General features: G+C 41.2%; 1 protein-coding gene across 3 annotated transcripts in view; it reads left to right on the plus strand.

Annotated features, from left to right (window-relative positions):
* Positions 1–18,907, plus strand: part of man1a1 (mannosidase, alpha, class 1A, member 1) — a 240,298-nt gene that overhangs the window by 188,650 nt on the left and 32,741 nt on the right. For all 3 annotated transcript variants that reach the window (XM_061900904.1, XM_061900905.1, XM_061900907.1), the window contains one exon: positions 3,407–3,501. In XM_061900904.1, the coding sequence (XP_061756888.1) occupies positions 3,407–3,501 (95 nt within the window). The remainder of the gene's footprint in view (positions 1–3,406; positions 3,502–18,907) is intronic.

Consider the following 18,907-nt stretch of genomic DNA (forward strand, 5'->3'; position numbering starts at 1 on the left):
TTGATCATATCTATTTACTCGCAAACTTTGGAAATATTTTGGTGTCATAAATCATATGTAATAATAGCGGCAATATGTTTTTCCACTCTCCTGGTACTTTAAAAAGGAACAGCACTTTTTGGGGAATTTTGTCAATTGTACACAATCATTGTAAAAGACATGACGACAGATGTATTTTTTAATGCATTTTAACTCGTAAATAAAAGTCCACTTACAAAGGAGCCATTGGGAGGTCCTCTATTCCGCCCGTCAGCTGCTTTCTCGCTTCCCTGCTCGTAGAAGTTAATTGTAAAACATAATTCATGCATCTCACCTGGATAGTGGAAGAATGAGAATGTAATCCGACAACTTGGTACACTTTGACGGCCAATTTAAACCCGGATATGGCAACCAAAAAAAAGACACGAAAATACACTTCATTCAACCCCCGTTTTCTTTGCAAAGATTGTGAGTCATTCTTCATCCAAGTGTCACATTTGTGGAAGTGGAGGCTTGGTGAGGAGGACCCAATTGCAGGAACGCAAGGTGAAGAAACACGGTTGTGACAGGACAACAAACAGAGAATAAATGCACTGACTAATTAGAAAACTGAATACACCTGGACTAAACACAAGTAGAAGGAAAGTACGGATTGGAGGAAAGCAGGGCCAAGGCAAGACACAGGTGCAACCAATAACACAAACAAGCGCATGGGGAACAAAACTAGACTTAAACATAGAAAGAATAACACTAAACATAAACCAAGCCATGACCCAGGCAACGGAACAATTAACGTTTTGCTGTCATTACTGGCGTCATATTGCAGTCTACACGTATCGCTTAAGTGTGACTGCCATCTACTGGTCACAGTTATCATTACACCATGTACCAAATGAAATAGCTTTGAGGTTGGTAATCACAACCAGAATTATTCTGAACATTAGTCACAGTGGGTTATAAGGCGCACAGTCGATTTTTGAGAAAATTAAAGGATTTTAAGTGTGCCTTGTAGTTAAAAAAAATACGGTACATAAATATAAATGTTATTATGAATTTTACCCATTACTACATTACATATATACACACAGCATGTATATAAAACCTTAACGAAGGTGTTTCATTTTTTTTTAAGGGCTTTATAAGCAGAATAGTCTGGCTCTCATAGTCTCCAATGTAAGCGGACTTCAGATCACATTTATTTATTATTTAGAATGCATTAAAAAATAAAAAACATGTGTTGTTGTCTTACATAAGGACTGCAAATGATTGTCAAAATTCCAAAAATTCCTTTAAGCAACCAAGGGTTTTAGTTGGGTGACTATGTTTACTAAAAAACAAATATTAAAGAAGGCATTCCAACAACCATCATGTGTACAAATCCTCTCCTGTATACACTTTAGTAAAACAAGTGTTATGTTTAACTGCTTAGTTAGCATCTAACCTGCCAGATGGTTTGTGCTGATGAGGCTTTTTAACTTTCTTCGGAAATTACCCCGACTGCTGAGGCCATGTGGGGTTTCCTTCATCTGCATCACTCCTTGCTTCTTTTAAAGACAATATGGTACTTCCTCTCTCATTTTGGAAGCAAACTCTCTTGCTCTCACTGGATAAATAGTTTGCCTACATCGTTTCTGAACTTGTAAGAAGCTTTGGGTTTGTCCCTGGTGTGATAACCTCACCCCGGTCCCAAGGATTGATGAATGCACTCGCATGTTCTGTCACGGTGGTCTTTCTTCTCCTGGTAGATGTTTTTACACCAGCGTTCAGGTGTGAAATGTGATGATCAACACGAGATTTTATTTGTTACTAATGATATCAGTCCACCGGCATCACGCTTGCGCGCACCTCACTTTCTGTATAATTCATTTGCTTATTAAAGCTCGTTGGCACTTTGCTTGATGGCCTTCGACACAGGGCGTATTTAATTTATTATTCTGTGCATTCCTGCAAGTGTTTTTATTCTCCCCTGCAGTGTGCTCTCCGTGTTATTAAAGGCATTAATCACTGGGCTCTGACGCCTTGTTACAATACAGCCCCACAATGCGCACACACACACACACACACACTTACTCACCTATCATTGTGGGGTAATTTGGCATCAACAGTGCCAGCTTGGCGTGAAAAGAGCAGAAAGTCATGTCAGAAAGTCATTTGAATGAAAAAGCAAGAATCCATAAGCTGGCATTGACTTTTGCATCTAGACTGTTTGGCCATTTGTCTAAGAGGCAGCAAGCAGCGCGTCTATACATTTTTAAAACTATATGTGACTGTGTGGCCTTGCACCAGGACACAAATAATGCCTTCAGAGCAAAAACCAAAAGTGTGGGGATGTGCCACTCTGTTGTTGACAAGATGCCTCTTGAGCTTTGCTGCCTTACTCATCTTTAACTCATCCTTCCCCCCTGCAGAAATGCCTACAAGTCAATGCTGATGATGATACATGACCCAATGAATCACACACTGCTTGCTTGTCAGGGACTAACAGACAACGGAACATTTGAGGGGGAGGTCTAAACTTTTTACAACAAGGGCCGCACTTATTGGTACATTGGTTTTCGTACCGATCGAATTCCATCGGCATTAACTTTTATTGACGTAAACTCAAACGCGCCGTATTCATGCCATTGTTGCACGTGACGTCACATCCATTTGTAGACTAAACACTAGCCCAAACGGTAAGTTTTCTAAGAACAATACTTATAGTGTAGAGACTTTGTAGGGCGCACCATTAGACTAGACTGGCTTTATGGTCGTCTTGTCACCCAGCCTTTACACTACTGCCATCCAACGTCTTAGAATTTCAACTGCATGCAAAGTCTACTATAATAATACTTGCAAGTAAAATTTTACATTAAAATTATATTTTACTAATAAACAGTACTACTAAATATTGGTACTGGGGACGGCGTGACGCAGTGGGTAGAGCGGCCGTGCCAGGAACTTGAGGGTTCCAGGTTCGATCTCCGTCTCTGCCATCCAAGTCAATGTCGTTGTGTCCTTGAGAAAAACATTTCACCCTTGCTACCGTCGGCGAAAATTGTTTCCATCAGTCTACCCCAGGGCAGCTGTGGCTGCAAATGTAGCTTACCATCACCATGTGAATGTGGAGTGAATAAATTATAGATTCTCACTCCTCTGTGAGCGCTTTGAGTGGCTAGTGTATAAAAAAGCGCTGTATAAATCTAGTCCATTATTATTATTATTATTTATATTATTATTACTCTTTGTATTACTACAAATGTGAATGGTACCCATCTCTAATAATCTGTTACTGTTGCACCTTTGTCTTTGAAATGTGGAGATTGTGCATGAATTTTCATTAAAACTTTGGTCAAATTCCAAAACGGAGGACCCAAGAAAATGCTGGTTCTTCCCCGTAGGTGTCTTTTAAGCAGGAATAATTAATTTCTCTCTTTTTCATCTTAAGGTTTTCCGTAGGAAGGCAGTGGAACTAGGTGAAAAGTTGCTTCCAGCCTTCAAAACGCCCACTGGCATCCCATGGGCTCTGCTGAACCTCAAAAGGTAAGGTGTTTTCCCAGTGTGGTCCACTATGGTGACTGCTGGTTTGTTTTAATGGCTTGAACGTTTTAGAAATATAGTGGTGGTGATCTAAAGCAACATGCATTGAACCAAGTTACATTAGAGCAAGGGTCGGGTACCCGCAGCTCTCGAGCCACATGCAGCTCTTTGGCGATGCCCTAGTGGCTCTCTGGAGCTTTTTCAAAAATGTATGAAAATGTAAAAAAGATGGGATTTTTTTATTTTATTTTTTTTTAACATGCTTTCTATAAGAGGACAAACATGACATGTTTTACAAGGTTGTAAAAATGTGTAGAATAAATATAAAATTGTAAAATTTCTGTCAACGAAAATTTCGGTCAGCCTGCGACACATGTTTTTCAGCATGGCATGGATCCAGGCAGGTGGCTGTTGCAGACAAAACAAATCCCTGTGCCTGAACATGAACTACATCAAATCCAAACACCACACCCGTCAGATAAAAGCTTGCAGTCCCACATGAAGATTAAAGTTACATTTTACCGATGTTGAGAGGTTGTCCAGTGATGTCCGAAAACAGAAGTCACATTAATTGGGTAAGAATACCATCCTGTCAAAAGCACATATTTAGTAACACATTTGCTGTTTTTATAAAGTGATTTTTGATTTTTGTCAGGATATATTTAGAGAATGATATTATTGTGTTGTAATGCTCAGGTCCGATCAGCTGCGTTATATTGTGCGTGTCAAAAGAGATAAGAATGCTGCTGCATTTTGCACTGACTTTAAAGCTTAGAATGCACAAATTATTGTATGAAATAAAATAACAGTGATTAAACATTTGCAGGAAAACTGAAAATGTCTACATACCGGTCAAACAAATGACTGAATGGGTCTTTTTTCATCTTATTGTGTTGTTGTTGCGTCCAGAAGAAGTCAGAAAGTATGACACTCTTTTTAACTTTTATTGCCAATGTTGTGCCAATAGGTTCAATTACGACACATATTCTTTCTCGTGCTCACACATCTTCTCCACCAATTCTCCACCAATAAACTTTTAGGCATGGTATACTTAGAAACATTTTTGAACTCTGAACATGACCATACAGATTTACACCAGCATGCAGTTATAACAGTTGTTTAACAGTTTTGTTTATTTACGATTACATGATAGCTTTCTCTTGTCCCATGTCCCGAATGACCGAATAGCGTTGCAAATAATAATAGCGTCCTTTGCCGTGTCTCGTTTAGAAGTTGCACAGTCCATATTCACGAAGGTATTTTAATCTGGTTATTAAAACGTCCGTTAAAAGTAAACTGATGATTGTGAATGATTAGTTCCAGTGTAGACAAATATGTCCATGTTGTGATTCAGTGGTTGTCGTCTATCATCTTGCTTCACAGGAAGGAAATACAGAATCTAGTCAACAACTGCTGCAGTTGCTCCTTTTGGAGACACTGCCCCTTAGTGTTTTGGAAGAGAATTACTCAAAACAAAAATTATATCAAAAATCTGATTTCTTTATTGTATTTCTATAATTTCATCTCTGTAATGAAACACAATACACTCATATCGCAATAGAAGTTCAACTTAAAGCACCATCCTAACGCAGGGTCGTCATGTGATGCATTTTTTACTCCAGGGCGCACTGCAGGGAAAATAAACATTCAATCATGAATGCTTATTATATTTGTAGCGTACATAGTCATTTTGATAGTGGGCTAATATAGACACTTACAGCCTTCATTAAAAAAGACTTATATAAGGCTTTTATTTTTTTGCAGCTCCAGATAGATTTGTTTTCAGTTTTCTTGGTGGAATAGTTCAACATTTTGGGTGGCCGACCCCTGTAATTAGAGTAATCTTGTGACATAACACCAAACAAAATGGCACAAAACAAATTAATCAGGATATTGCAATGTTGTGATTGCACCAATTCTCTCAAATGCAACCAATCCCCACGGATAATGAAAAACCTTGCAAATGTTCCCAACTCCACAACATCTCTCTTTTGTGATTGTTGACTTTGTCTCGAAATAATACTCAAACATGTACAGCAGCTGTCTAATCCAGAGGTAGGTAACCTACGCCTCAATGTGGTTTTCTTGATAACTGCATATGGCTTTTAGATAAATCTTAGCGATTTCAAAACATTCTCAAGCATTTTGATTCATCCATCCACACATGCTCTACCACTTGAGTTCAGGCCAGAGTTTGGCTTTATCTACCTGCAAGGCTTGAGCCAGTCACAGCTTCACCAGGATTTGAATATTCAGCTAGATAGTACAGTAAGAGATTTTACGAAACAACAAGAAAAGCATGCAGCTCACACTCTAGTCCAAGAGAGCAGAGTAGAAGAACGTATGAGTTTGCAGTGATCAATTCTTTAAAGGTTTGTTTGATATACTTTTAGCGTTTATTATTTTCCATTTAGGTGTTATCTTGATGTTATTTGTATTTCTCAAACATGTTTGCTACTAGTGTTTTGAAAAGCGCGCTAATGTGAGCAAAACCTTACTTAAGCTTTTACCAAAGGCAACAATCATATATGAAACTTTCAGTACACACACAATGTTGACATCCATAGTAACATTTTAATAAAGACGGGGAAAAACAGCACGTGCAAACATATCAGTAGACACATAGTTAAATCATGAAAGGCAACCTATCCGAGCAAAAACTATGCATGTTACTATGCAAAGTCTTGATACCAACTTCCTTGACCCAGCCACACACAAACAAATTGTAGACCTTCATGCTTTTCCAAGTTTCCATCTGTTTTGATGTGTAGGATGGCGTCTGGAGCACAATAGTTCGTAGGGTAAAGGGATCTATTCCATTGCATAGTTAGATTGTTTTTGCTCGTATCTGCTTTCTGTAGGAAGATGTAGGGTATTGCAATGTTGTGATTGCACTCTTGTACTCGGATAATATGCGTGCTTCTTGCTTTACAACAGCTATCTTAGCTTGATTAATCACCACTGGTTTTCACTTCCGGGGAAGAAAGCCAGTGTCGAAATACAAACAGTACTGTAAATTTAAATAACATTTAGCTAAAGTACCAGTAGATTGGAAAAACAAGTTGTGCCTATATTGATGCTAATATCATATATATCTGATGTATGACTCCGAAAGACTTACAAAGGAGGCGAGTAAATAGATATGGTCAAAATAGTATCAATCTCATAGAGATTCTCGAGCCAATTTGAGAGATAATGAGCGAGCCAGATATGTCATCGCATCACGTCGAGATAGGGACCACAGATCCCTTCACCACCAACAACAATGCAAATCATGCAGACTTTATGGGAACCAACAACGATTAATTGGGGAAAATTATGATATAGAAGCATATATTGTTGACTCTAATTATTAGGAAGGTGAGCTACAAGTTTTAGAAGCTCTTGTTAAACAGGTCCAGCTTTAGTGAATCACTATAGCATCATGTAGCAGTATTGCTAAGTGCTAAACAAGAAATACAAACATAATAAAAGAATAGCGTTCTGTATTATGGCTGCTCTTACTTCGATGACGACTGATAGGATGTCCATATCTTCCCGTCTACATGAAGAATTAATCATGATGCACATGACAAGTTAACAAGGACAAGACTCCCTGCAGACACTGTCTTTGGTCTTTTTTGTTTGTGTCCATCTCCAGGTATACATTGAATGTTATAGATCAAGAACTTCTAGATTTATGGCTGAATCCTCCTAATATCCAGATCAAAGGCATGATTTTATTTTTTAATTGGTTGTTCTGCGTTACCGCTTATAATAACAACATTGCTAATATTTGGTTAATATTCAGGTCACAGTTTGTACATAGAGTATTGTTGGCGGGTTTCGGATGGTTCTTTCGAGGGTTTTGTGGGCGAAATAGAGAGCCCTCATTGACTAGCATGTTAGTAAACTTTTCATGTATTTATTTATTTACGACTTAAAATGCATAAAAAAAGAAAATCATATGAGTTCATGTTTTATATAGAAATTGTGAATGAAAGACAGCACATATCTGTCTAAAGGGTGACTGATCTGATACTATATAATCAGAGTGCAGAAGTGTTAGTCCAGTGACGTCAATATACAGAAATTACCGAACACGTTTGGAGCATGATATTCAAAATGGCTGACTGAATTTGTGGCATTTTGTGATGTTTAGACAGTATTTTCACATACTTTGTGGATTTTAAATACAATTGGATATGTTTTAATGAAGACAAGGAAACACAATTGTGCATATAAAGTCAACTTGTTTTTCCTCTCTACTGATACTTTAAGCATCCTGTGTAACAGCGTGGTGTCATACCCAGTGTTGGGACTAACGCATTACAAAGTAACGCATTACTGTAACGCTGTTATTTTCGGCGGTAACTAGTAGTCTAACGCGTTATTTTTTATATTCAGTAACTCAGTTACTGTTACTTCATGATGCGTTACTGCGTTATTTTACGTTATTTTTTCATGTAGTATCTGCTAGAAACAGAGAAGATCTGAGTATGTTTTACTCCGCTTAGTTCTGCCTCTGCCTCTATCAGTATGTTTCTGCAGCACCCAGCATTGTCCCACCCACAGAACCATCTGATTGGTTACACGCAGAGTGGTAACAGTCAATCAGCAGTGCGTATTCAGAGCGCATGTAACACACTTTTTTTGCCGTGTGTGTGTGCTACGGACAGCAAAGCCCTGTCTGTCTGGGAGAGAGACGAGCATTATTGGCCTAGAGTTAACTTATCACTTATTTCCCTTTACCTTTCTCTGTGTGGATTGAGCTGTGTTGAAGCAGCAAAAAAAAGTAATTATGTTAAATGAAGAGTTTCTGTCTCTGATAGTTGATATAATAATGTAACTGCATCATAAAGCCTACATGAACTCCATGGTGTTCAGGGATGAATAGTCTCTCCTATTGCTATTACATTAGTTTTTCAGCTATAGTTACATTAATTATTAGTAATGTAGCAGCTTAGTTTTGAATGGCAGCGTAAATATAACATTTACAAAATAAAAATCAACTACAGGCTTCCCAAATGCTGTAATAAATTAGGCATGACGAGGTGAGCATATGTCAGCACGTGGCCCCACTTTTAACTTTTTTTTTCAAAAGCTTATTGCAAATGCTTACTTACAGTAAGTCATTAATTTGACTTATTAACAGTGTTGGGACTAACGCGATACAAAGTCACGCATTACTGTAACGTCATTATTTTCGGCGGTAGCTAGTGGTCTAACGCGTTATTTTTTATGTTCAGTAACTCAGTTACTGTTACTACATGATGTGTTACTGCGTTATTTTACGATATTTCTTATGTAGTATCGGCTAGAAAAGGAGAAGATCTGAGTGTTTTATTGGAGAGCTGCAGTGTTGTCCTTCTGAATCTTCCTGTGTCACAAGGGGGAGAAGTGGGCTGGGTCGTTTCTGTGTTTGCTAACAAGACAACATGCCGGAGCCGAAATCGAGTTTCTTAACATGGAGATATTCTACCTACTTTTCTTTTGTCGAGCACAAAAAAAATTAACATTTTAGTTAAATGTAAGTTGTCTTGGATCACAGATCCTATCTACTGGCCAAAACAGCAATTCAAATCTGCTGAAACACCTACAAAAGCAACATGCTTCAACGAAGCTACTAAAGAGAGAGACACTTCAGCTCCACCTCCACCTAAGCAACAGCCGCTGGATTTTAACGGAGGGACTGCTAGCAAGGACAATATTGATAGAGTCATTGCAGCGTATGTGCAGGAAGGCATGCAGGTTATTTCTACAGTGGAGTCACCTGCTTTCAGGCAGCTAATTGGCCTGATACCGGGCGTCAAACGGCAAATGGCACCTGGACAGTGACTACATAAACATGAAAGGCGAACTAAAGAATACACTGCTCATCATTCAGCACTGAAGGTACAAACCACGTTTCCATATAAGTTGGGAAATTGTGTTTGATGTAAATATAAACGTAATACAATGATTTGCAAATCATTTTCAACCCATATTCAGTTGAATATGCTACAAAGACAACATATTTGATGTTCAAACTGATAAACATTTTTTGGGCCAAATAATCATTAACTTTAGAATTTGATGCCAGCAACACGTGACAAAGAAGTTGGGAAAGGTGGCAAATACTGATAAAGTTGAGGAATGCTCATCAAACACTCATATGGAACATCCCACAGGTGTGCAGGCTAATTGGGAACAGTTGGGTGCCATGATTGGGTATAAAAGCAACTTCCATGAAATGCTAAGTAATTCACAAACAAGGATGGGGCGAGGGTCACCACTTTGTAAGCAAATTGTCGAAAAGTTTTAGAACAACATTTCTCAATGAGCTATTGCAAGGAATTTAGGGATTTTACCATCTATGGTCCGTAAAATCATCAAAAGGTTCAGAGAATCTGGAGATATCACTGCACGTAAGCGATGATATGACGGACCTTTGATCCCTCAGGCGGTACTGCATCAAAAACCGACATCAGTGTGTAAAGAATATCACCACATGGGCTCAGGAACACTTTATAAAACCACTGTCAGTAACTACAGTTGATCGCTGCATCTGTAAGTGCAAGTTAAAACTCTACTATGCAAAGCCAAACCCATTTTTCAACAACACCCTGAAACGCCGCCGGCTTCGCTGGGCCCGAGCTCATCTAAGATGGACTGATGCAAAGTGGTAAAGTGTTCCGTGGTCTGACGAGTCCACATTTAAAATTATATTTGGAAACAGAGGACGTGGTGTCCTCCAGAACAAAGAGGAAAATAACCATTCGGATTGTTTTATGCGCAAAGTTCAAAAGCCAGCATCGGTGATGGTATGGGGGTGTATTAATGCCCATGGCATGGGAAACTTACACATCTGTGAAGGCACCATTAATGCTGAAAGGTCCATACAGGTTTTGGAGCAACATATGTTGTCATCCAAGCAACGTTATCATGGACACCCCTGCTTATTTCAGCAAGACAACGCCAAGCCACGTGTTACAACAGCATGGCTTCGTAGTAAAAGAGTGCGGGTACTTTCCTGGCTCGCCTGCAGTCCAGACCTGCCTTCCATCGAAAATGTGTGGCGCATTATGAAGCGTAAATTACGACAGCGGAGACCCCGGACTGTTGAACGACTGAAGATCTGCAGAAAACAAGAATGGGAAAGAATTCCACTTTCAAAGCTTAAACAATTAGTTTCCCCAGCTCACAAAAGTTTATTGAGTGTTGTTAAAAGAAAAGGTGAACATGCCCTTTCCCAACTACTTTGGCACGTGTTGCAGCCATGAAATTTTAAGTTAATTATTATTTACAAAAAAAATAAAGTTTATGAGTTTGAACATCAACTATCTTGACTTTATCGTGCATTCAATTGAATATGAGTTGAAAAGGATTTGCATATAATTGTATTCCGTTTATATTTACATATAGCACAATTTCCCAACTCATATGGACACGGGGTTTGTACACACACTGTCAATTCTCTTATATACTGTTGCCCTTTCAATTTAGACTTCTGGAGTGTTTGATTATCACATCACTCTAAACGTATAGACTATAAAGTTAACAAATATAAAGAGAGATCCTAGTGGCCCTTGCCAATCATTCCTCATCTCTAAACTAAAACTGGGGAAATGCATAGTGTTCTGGGCTTCAGTTGATCTCCTGAAGACATGATTTTATTTCACAATCCCTTGAGAGAAAAAATGCCTGGTTAGGCTTTGTGTATGTCATTTGTGCCTTCTTTGGGTGAAGCCAGCTTTACAGCTATGTTGTTATTATGCGGTTTATTACTTATGTATGTTATGTTGCAGCTTTTTAAAGTGTTTTTGTTCATTTGTTCTGGCCTGAAATAAATTGTCCCTTTGTAACATATTTTTGTATGTGTGTGTTGTATGTAGACCACTTTGCTTAGCAGAGTTTAGTGATGCAAGTAAATTTCGATTTGATCAACAGATTGTATTATTGTCCAGTGCAATTTCAGTACTGAAATAAAGGCTAAAATGGCATTAATGGGAGCCTTAAAAGAAAAAAAATGTAACTAAATAGTTCCTTCTCACAGTAACGCATTACTTTTTGGTGTAAGTAAATGAGTTAGTAACTGAGTTACTTATGAAATAAGGTAACTGGTAACTAGTTACTGGTTTTCAGTAACTAACCTAACACTGGTCATATTAGACTTTGATTGTCTTCGTTTCCATTGTTTTCTCAAACTGTACTTTATTAGTTCACATTTCATTGCGTCAATGTAATCGCCATCGTTTATGAAGTAAAAGAACTGACCCATAATTTATAGATAATTGAGTTACCGAAAACCTCTATGAAGAAGAAAAATCGAGGACCCAGATTTCCCTCGCCCGGAAGCGGGTCACCGGAGCCCCGTTCTGGAGCCAGGCCCGGAGTTGGGGCACAATGGCGAACACCTGGTGGCCGGGCCTGTCCCCATGGGGCCCGGCCGGGCACAGCCCAAAGAGACAACGTGGGTCACCCCTCCAATGGGCTCACCGTTCATGGGAGGGGCCAAAGACGTCGGGTGCATTGTGAGCTGGGCGGCAACGGAAGGCAGGGCACTTGGCGGTCTGATCCTCGGCTACATAAGATAGCTCTTGGGACGTGGAACGTCACCTCACTGAGGTAGGAAGGAGCCTGAGCTAATGCGCGAGGTAGAGAAGTTCCGGCTGGATATAGTCGGACTCACCTCAACACACAGCAAGGGCTCTGGAACCAATTCTCTCGAGAGGGGCTGGACTCTCCCACACTGGCGTTGCACGCAGTGAGAGGCGACGAGCTGGGGTAGCAATTCTTGTTTCCCCCCGGCTCAAAGCCTGTACGTTGGAGTTCAACCCAGTGGACGAGAGGGTAGCTTTCCTCCGCCTTTGGGTGGGGGGACGGGTCCTGACTGTTGTTTGTGCTTACGCACCAAATAACAGTTCAGAGTACCCACCCTTTTTGGATACACACGAGTGAGTACTGGAAAGTGTTCCCCCGGGTGATTCCCCTGTCCTACTAAGGGACTTCAGCGTTCATGTTGGCAACGACAGTGAAACCTGGAGAGGCGTGATTGGGAAGAATGGCCACCCGGATCTGAACCAGAGTGGTGTTTTGTTATTGGACTTTTGTGCTCGTCACAGATTGTCCATAACAAACACCATGTTAAAACATAAGGGTGTTCATATGTGCACTTGGCACCAGGACACCCTAGGCCGCAGTTCCATGATCGACTTTGTAGTTGTGTCATTGGATTTGCGGCCTCATGTTTTGGACACTCGGGTGAAGAGAGAGGCGGAGCTTACTACTGATCACCGCCTGGTGTGAGTTGGCTGTGATAGTGGGGCAGGATGCCGGACAGACCTGGAAGGCCCAAACGTATTGTGAGGGTCTGCTGGGAACATCTGGCAGAGTCTCCTGTCAGAGAAAGTTTCAATTCCCACCTCCGGACGAACTTTGAACATGTCACGAGGAAGGTGCTGGACATTGAGTCCAAGTGAAGTATGTTCCGCACCTCTATTGTCGAGGCCGCTGATTGGAGCTGTGGCCGCAAGGTAGTTGGTGCCTGTCGTGGCGGTAATCCTAGAACCCGTTGGTGGACACCAGCGGTGAGGGATGCCGTCAAGCTGAGGAAGGAGTCCTATCGGGTTCTTTTGGATCATAGGACTCCGGAGGCAGTGGAGAAGTACCGACAGGCCAAGCGATGGGCAGCTTCAGCGGCCGCAGAGGCAAAAACTCGGACATGGGAGGATTTCGGGAAAGCCATGGAAAACGACTTCTGGACGGCTTCAAAGCGATTCTGGACCTCCATCCGCCACCTCAGGAAGGGGAAGCAGTGCCATGTCAACACCGTGTATGGGGCGGATGATGTTCTGCTGACCTCGACTGCGGATGTTGTGGATCGATGGAAGGAATACTTCAAAGACTTCCTCAATCCCACCATCACGTCTGCCTATGAGGAAGCAGTGTCTGGGGAATCTGTGGTGGGCTCTCCTATTTCTGGGGCTGAGGTTGCCGAGGTAGTTAAAAAGCTCCTCGGTGGCAAGGCCCCGAGGGTGGATGAGAGCCGCCCAGAGTTCCTTAAGGCTCTGGATGCTGTGGGGCTGTCTTGATTGACAAGACACTGCAGCATCGCGTGGACATCGGGGGCGGTACCTCTGGATTGGCAGACTGGGGTGGTGGTTCCTCTCTTTAAGAAGGGGAACCCGAGGGTGTGTTCCAACAATCGTGGGATCACACTCCTCAGCCTTCCCGGTAAGGTTTATCCAGGTGTACTGGAGAGGAGGCTACGCCGGATAGTAGGACCTCAGATTCAGGAGGAACAGTGTGGTTTTCGCCCTGGTCGTGGAACTTTGGACCAGCTCTACACTCTCGGCAGGGTCCTTGAAGGTGCATGGGAATTTGCCCAACCAGTCTACATTTGCTTTGTGGACTTGGAGAAGGCATTCGACCGTGTCCCTCGGGAAGTCCTGTGGGGAGTGCTCAGAGAGTATGGGGTATCGGACTGTCTGATTGTGGCGGTTCGCTCCCTGTACGATCAGTGTCAGAGCTTGGTCCGCATTGCCGGCGGTAAGTCGGACACATTTCCAGTGAGAGTTGGAATCCGCCAAGGCTGTCCTTTGTCACCGATTTCTAGGCACAGTCAAGGCGTTGAGGGGTTCTGGTTTGGTGACCGCCAAGATTAGGTCTCTGCTATTTGCAGATGATGTGGTCCTGATGGCTTCATCTGTCTTCAGTAATGCGGACGTTGTAGCGATCCGTCGTGGTGAATAAGCAGCTGAGCCGGAAGGCAAAGCTCCCAATTTACCGGTCGATTTATGTTCCCACCCTCACCTATGGTCATGAACTTTGGGTCATGTCCGAAAGGACAAGATCTCGGGTACAAGCGGCCGAAATTAGTTTCCCCCGTCGGGTGGCGGGGCTCTCCCTTAGAGATAGGGTGAGAAGCTCTGCCATCCGGGAGGAGCTCAAAGTAAAGCCACTGCTCCTCCACATCGAGAGGTGCCAGACGAGGTGGTTCGGGCATCTGGTCAGGATGCCACCCGAACGCCTCCCTATGGAGGTGTTTAGGGCACGTCCAAACGGTAGGAGGCCACGGGGATGACCCAGGACACGTTGGGAATACTATGTCTCCCAGTTGGCTTGGGAACGCCTCTGGATCCCCTGGGAAGAGCTGGACAAAGTGGCTGGCGAGAGGGAAGTCTGGGCTCCCCTGCTTAAGCTGCTGCCCCCGCGACCCGACCTCGGATAAGCGGAAGAAGATGGTTGGATGGATGGATGGATTGAGTTACCTTATATTCCTACCAGGCTTGCTGTTTTTGTTCCACTCTTTTTTGCAACTACACCGAATGAAAACAGCCAGTGTCTTCCATTTTGGCTCTTTCGCACTATTCGCTCCCCTGCTCCCTCCCGTCACCGGAGGGAACCACGACACACCACAGTTTGTCAGCTGTTAATTAAACCTGGTCGTCATGGGGATAAACGCACCGTAACACATAAAATGATTCTCTGTTTACACGGGCGAGCAAACTCTGGATTGAGAAACACCCCAGGAGGAAGAGTAGGAGATTGGAGGGGAGTTACGTCTCCACATGAGGACGATCCTGAGAAGATTTGATTTAAAGGGAATTGCAGGTGTGTCCTAATGACTGCCTGCATTCACACTGTTGTAAGATGGAGGTGACATTGAGAGTTGAATCAGTGTGTTCAGGAGGAGATGCTCTACTTCCTGTTAGGTCCTTGACATACATAGTAGGAAAGTGTAAGAAACAAAGACACTTCTTTTCCCATCCTCGTCTTTTTATTGCTCCCTACTGAATTCCTACCTTGTCTTTCCTGGGCTGCTTCAATGTTTCCAGATTGACCCAGTATCTCCATTATAAGGAACAAGAAGTTCTACAAGTTGCTGTTGTTTATTGTACAACTTACCAACAATAAAACATGGCACAGACTTTAGTCCTAGATCTGGTGTGCCCAAAGTCCTGATTTGCATTTGTGGCCCACAGCTCTTTGTCTATTGAGCGGTGGTATTTTGTAAGGACAAAATTAAACACAACCTCACAACAGAATAATAACAAACTATATGCTATGTCAACTATATCACAAAGCTATGTCAAATATATTTAACGTCATAGTGAATTTAGATTTTTGTTGCCTTGGTTTTAGCAAAATAAAAGCTGAAGAATATCAAACTTGAAAACCACTCAGGGCACAGACCTCAACCAGGCCCTATCTCACATCGTAAATAATTTCCCTTCCAAAAAATCCTGAATCCAGACAGTGTTTCGAATCGCTCGCAAAATGTAATTATGTGTTCCAAATGTCTTTTAAACTTTTTGAGTTATTTATAGCGTAATGTAAGAAACCGAGTGAACTCTATCCACTCTCTTTATATCTTACCCTTTTTCCATTGCAACGGTTCCAGTGCCGGTTCGGAGCAGGATATCAGAGCTTATGTTTTTTATTGTTAAGGCACCAGAAGATGCTCCCCACTTTGGAGTTGTTTTCTAGCTCTTTTCTAGCACCTGATAGTGAATGTTGAGCTGTTAGCTTACAAACATGAAGTAGAGCCTCATAACAAAGGTACCAAAATAAAAATGATCAGAATCACCCCAAAAATATAATCACTTGTTCCTATTCCATGCCTGAATTTTCTGAAACCTTCATGAAATCCACTTTTAACTTTTTGGGATATTTTAGATAAGTTATGTAACTATGTAACTGACGGACACATCTCTCCTGGCGGGGTAATCGGTGGCCCCCAGATACTTTTTTTTTGTCATCGTGCAGGCTGTTGATGGAAAATGTTTGGACATCCTTGTTAGATTGTGTTTTCCAAGTAATTGGTTGTTCCGGGGATCAAATGTAAAGCAGTAACTCTAAAGTCAAACAAAGACGGGGACAAGAGAAGAATGTATACAAGTTTGTATAATTGGCATATGCACATAAATGAAGACAAAAGGGCTATAAAATGTTCTCCTTATATTTGAAGGCAAACCTTTATTGTTATTAGTTATCGCTATCAAGGTGTCAGCTTTTGTTAATAAAATATGCATTTTATTATGTGTATTTTTCTGTTTTTGTTTGGGTTTTTTGTTTGTTTTGTTATTCTATTTCTACAATGTGCCACAGGCTTATTAAAAAACAAGCAGCGCTCCACTAATGTCCCTCAGGTCACCCTTTTCACATCCTTGGTTTACTCCACTGGCATGTCAAGCTGGCCTGCATGTCTAGAGTAAATTTAAGGTGGAAAAAATCTGTATACAAATACATTTACTGTTGGTGTGTAGAGAGATCTGTATGCTTGCTAAATACAGAGACAAACTCGCTAAATTTGTAACACTGATCTCCCCTGCTACATCATTGTATTCCCTGGCAGACCAGGTGCATAAGAGCTGTGTTAAAAAGCAGTGTTTTGATGCAAAATGCCACCTTACAAGCAATGCAATAATTTATTTGCAGTAATTTATTGTGTTGATTGTGTTGGAAACACTGGCTTGTATAGAGTAGGGCTGGGCGATACGTTGAGTTTGTAACCTATATCAATATATTTTTAAACAAGATATTGATTAAGAAAATATTGTAATATGGATATAATCTATTTCACGTAAAAAATTACCAAACGCTGCTTATTTGTTTTATTCCTTGTTCTCCCCCGATCCCCTTTCATGGGCAATTAAACCCCTCCCCTTCCTCCTTCCAAGACGCGTTTGCACGCATAAGAACATCTATGATTGGTTGGTTGTTTACTATAATGAGTCACAGTTGGTTAGGGACAGGCCAATCAGAGGCAAGATAGGACGCGCCATCGAACCAGGAAGGGATATCTCAACAGACATCCCAAATGACGACGAAAGAGTCGAAGAAGAGAAAAGAGAATTTTCAAGATTTATATACATTTATTTAAAAAACTATTGGAAGATGGCAGAGGGATTCTCTTCCTTATATTGTTCTTTTAGCGATGTAGACGATGTCCAGAAAACCCAGAATGCGTCTACTTGGCCACATTTAGAGAAATTTCTGCGTCTGGATAAAACATTAATTTGAGTTGTTTACCATATAAGCCCAAATCAAAACTGTCTGGAGTTGCCAAGTCGGGCATATTTTCATAAGAAATGCTGCCAAAAATTTATGTCGAGGAAGATCATAACCACACAATTAAGTCAAGTCACTTATTTGGCGCTGACCAGAACCGTACATATGTGACAGTCCATTACATTGCTGACTGGGAATTAAAAATTGCCTGCCTGCAAATGTTTTTGTTTTTGTTTTTATCTGAGTTTGATACATTTTGTATTATTTGCACAGCCATGTTATTTATTTTACGTAGAAATATTTTTGAATTTTTTTTTTATGTTATGCAATCATGTACTACTTAAACAGTTTATTTTATATGCTGTTAATACCCATCTTGACTAACTAGATCAATAAAAGTGCCACTGACTGTTTACAGTACAGTTGTTATTCCGTTCAATTTCACTGAATATCGCTCAAAAAGGAATATATTTATATGTATACTTTCACCAAAAAATATATCTAATATCGAGTTTAAGTAAAAATATATCGAGATATACTTTTTCCATCCATATCACCCAGCCCTAGTATAGAGTATACATTTGCTATGCACTATGATAGTGAGTCATCACACAGCCAGTATTGTCTTAATAGCTTGAAACACAAATGAGTAGCTAGATAATCGTGTCTGATCTACAGTCAAGCATGGTGGTAGTGACACGGTGCGGGGCTGCATGAGTGCCCCCGACGTTGGTAAGCTATGGTTCACTGAGGGAAAGATACATTGCTCATGTACTGTGACACCGGACCCAGAAACTGTGCTGGAAGGCAGTTTTACAACATAAGGAGCCCAAACAAGTGTCTCCTCTAGACCTGAACACCAGTGAATAATATTGTTCAGTGAAAGGTTCTTCGCCCTTATGGTGGATCAGCAGGAAAGCATGACAGCAGACTCCTTAACAAGCTTCGTCTGTGCTATCCCATTAGCTTCTATAACTCTGTGGTACGCTCCTTAACCACTCAGACATTGATTTGCACTAAATGAGAGAATAAAGCTGCTTATATCAGATTGACTTGTCATATTGATCCACCACCACTCGGCCTCTGTCAGACACAGGAACATTTGTCCATTATTTTTAAGTCGAAATGGTCGACACCACTGACATGTTTTCTCTTGTGTGGAGAAAGAAACGCGGAAAGTCTTAAATGTGTGTCTGTGTGGCCACCTGTAGTGTTAGCTAGCGCTGGGTTGGGGAAAATGAAAATGAATGACGTCTGCTTATGAAAAGTATTCAGCACCCGTTATCTGCTGCAGCCAGTGTGTCCTACAGCTCCTCTATTAACATTCAGCCTGATAAAGAGCTTTGCGAGTTCATTGCACTACACATTCATTCACTGGCATGCAGCATTCTTTGACACCCTCAACCCTCTCACCCTCGTCATTTCACTTTGAGTT

This window comes from Nerophis ophidion, linkage group LG05 (genome assembly GCF_033978795.1).
Source record: "Nerophis ophidion isolate RoL-2023_Sa linkage group LG05, RoL_Noph_v1.0, whole genome shotgun sequence".
Classification (NCBI taxonomy): domain Eukaryota; kingdom Metazoa; phylum Chordata; class Actinopteri; order Syngnathiformes; family Syngnathidae; genus Nerophis; species Nerophis ophidion.